This window comes from Oncorhynchus tshawytscha, linkage group LG19, assembly GCF_018296145.1.
Source record: "Oncorhynchus tshawytscha isolate Ot180627B linkage group LG19, Otsh_v2.0, whole genome shotgun sequence".
Lineage (NCBI taxonomy): Eukaryota > Metazoa > Chordata > Actinopteri > Salmoniformes > Salmonidae > Oncorhynchus > Oncorhynchus tshawytscha.
The window spans coordinates 44134784-44137576 of NC_056447.1; the positions used below are offsets into that span (position 1 = coordinate 44134784).

Below are 2793 nucleotides of genomic sequence, written 5' to 3' on the forward strand. Positions count from 1 at the left end.
TGCACATTTTCCATCATTTTTGCCCTAATTATTAATGTACAAAGTCTTATTCTGAAAGATTCCACAAAGCCGTGACCCGGAAGTACTTATTTGTTCATGTTTAGACAATTATTTTTTTAGACATCATAATTAAAGACATGTTGATGACACTTTTCTACTATTATGTGGGGGACTTTTATTTTGAAAATTTACGAAATGTCGTGACCAGGAAGTACTTTTTTAGTGTTGCTGACGAGACGCTGATTTTTGCGCCGTTGTTTTTGTCCAAAAACGAACATAGCGAAAGGTATTTTGACTTGTCTAGGTGTTAGCAGCAGTTTTGTGTGTTTTGGTGTTGTGCATTCTGGTTGAGTCATATAGCTAAACCAACAATCTTGTCTTTCCATTCGGTATGAGCACTGCAGGCAATCAAACTAGCCAATTAGCTGGCTGGCTAGCTAGTCAGCAAACGTTCACGTTTGGTTTAGTTCGTACACTTTTTGCTTTGAAATCTGTGGTCGCCCACATCCACAACACCATGAAACATTGAACGTCTGTGTCAAGTGAGGTCTTGTTTGCATTAGCCATGCCTTTTTATATGATATTCTCTTCACACATTATGTTCTGTCACTTTCCCCAGACAGAAAATTAGACTGCACCCCTTCCTCCGTCTATCAAGATGGAGAACTTGATTAATGAACACCAAAGCCGCAATGATCCAGAGAACAAGGCAAATAACACTGATTCACCTGAAATAAAGATTGAAATAGATGAGGTGCGCATTGAGTACACTCAACAGATGAACACAGTGGAAGAAGAGAATCTAAGTGATCAGCCAGCAAACCAAGCAGACAGTTCTGATTTATCACAGGAGGATTCTGAGTCTGATTCAGAGTCTTTCTCTTGTACACAGTGTGACAAGAGCTTCCGTACCGCCTTACATTTGAAAAAACACCAGATTAGGCACACTGATAAAACCCTACACTATTGCATAACTTGTGAGAAGAGCTTCCCTTATGCATCGCTCTTAAAGCAGCACCTAACAATGCATGATGCTGACAGAACATACTGTTGCACGAAATGCGAAAAGAGCTTCCGATCTGCACCGTGCCTAAGGAAGCACCTGACAACGCACGGTGAGAAGAATCACGGTTGCACCGAGTGCGATAGGAAATTCTGTTCAGCATCTCGCTTAAAAAGGCACATGACAACACATAGCGGGGAAAGACCACATGTTTGCACCGCCTGTGGGAAGAATTTTACCCGACCAGAGAGCTTAAAGAATCATCAGCTAAATCACCAAGGGGAGAAGCTGCACACCTGCCACGACTGTGGAAAGAGCTACAGTGTGCTGAAGTTCCTTAAAGAACATATGAAAGTCCATGAGGGTCCCCACATCTGCTCTCAGTGTGGGAAGAGCTACACACTCCTCTACAACTTGAAAATGCATATGTCAGCAGCGCATGGAGAGGAAAAAGCATTGCCTTGCTCTGAATGTGGGAAAAGTTTTGTTTCAGAGTACCGTCTGCGAAAGCATCAGAAGCAAGTACACAGAACAGCCTTCCCCTGCCCTGAATGTGGGCGAAGCTTCTCCACACTGTCCATATTGCAAGAGCATCAGTCAAACCATACTGGTATCAAACCGCATTCTTGTGAGGAGTGTGGGAAGAGCTTTGGCCTTCTGGATGGTCTTCAGAGGCACCAGTACACACACAGGCCCAAACCAGAAAAATCCTGCCTCTGTGAGGAGTGTGGAAAAAGCTTTCTTAACCTCACCCAACTGGCCAGACATAAACAAGTTCATTCCAATGTTAAGTCCCACACTTGTGAGGAGTGTGGTAAAAAATTCAAACAGATCGGAGGTTTGAGAATACACCGCCGCACTCACACAGGGGAGACACCGTTCTCTTGCAAAGAGTGCAGTAAAACATTTACGCAGGCCAGCTCCTTGAAGGTTCATATGTTAACCCACACAGGAGAGAGGTCATTCTCTTGTAAGGAGTGTGGCAAGACATTCAACATCGCAAAGACATTACGGCTTCATATGCGCATTCACACAGGAGAGAAACCACATAAATGCCCTGATTGTGGGAAGGGATACCATCACGCTCAAGGACTCAGAATGCACCTGCTATTTCACAAGGGGGAACGACGGCACACATGTACTTACTGTGACAAGAGTTTCTTTCTGCCAGGACATTTAAGAGCACACATCCGACTACACACTGGAGAGAAACCTTACCTCTGCTCTAATTGTGGGAAGAGTTTCAATCGTGCTTGGAATTTAAAGCAACACAAGAAAATATGTCAGTGATTCATTTCACCACAAACTGAACTTTCCACAGCATGTTATTGTGGGGCTTATTTTTTGTAATATTCTGCCTATGATACAATGTGCTCTATGCCAAACTAGTCTAATAATACATTAAATAAAGGTGGTGACTTATTTTGCATTGAATTTGCATTACATTTGCTTTATCCATTTATAATCTGTATGTTGTTGTGGCAACAAAGTAGATGACATGCTCTATGTAGCCTACTTTGGCTGAGCCATATTGTGTGATGGGGATACTTGGACTGTATGACGAACTTTCAGTGAAGAATGATTGATTTGAATGTAAAGATGTGGTGTCCAAAATGAACCCTAGAGGGTAGAACTAACCCAAGGATCTGGATATTATCATATCACTCTAGCAGAGAAACCTCCAGCTTCATTCAATGCCTTGATATGTACATTCTCAAAATCTACTTAGAAAGAATATACAGCTACGTTATTTCGGTCCATATGCTATACTGTATATACACTCAGTGGCC

At 42.4% G+C, this 2793-nt stretch overlaps 1 protein-coding gene across 1 annotated transcript; it reads left to right on the top strand.

Annotated features, from left to right (window-relative positions):
• The first annotated feature begins 204 nt into the window (after positions 1-204).
• On the top strand, positions 205-2437 carry LOC112251201 (oocyte zinc finger protein XlCOF6). The gene is made up of 2 exons (XM_024422033.2): positions 205-286; positions 620-2437. Exon 2 carries the CDS (start codon positions 659-661, stop codon positions 2291-2293), a length of 1635 nt encoding a protein of 544 aa, XP_024277801.1. The 5' UTR covers positions 205-286; positions 620-658; the 3' UTR covers positions 2294-2437.
• Positions 2438-2793: the final 356 nt, after the last annotated feature.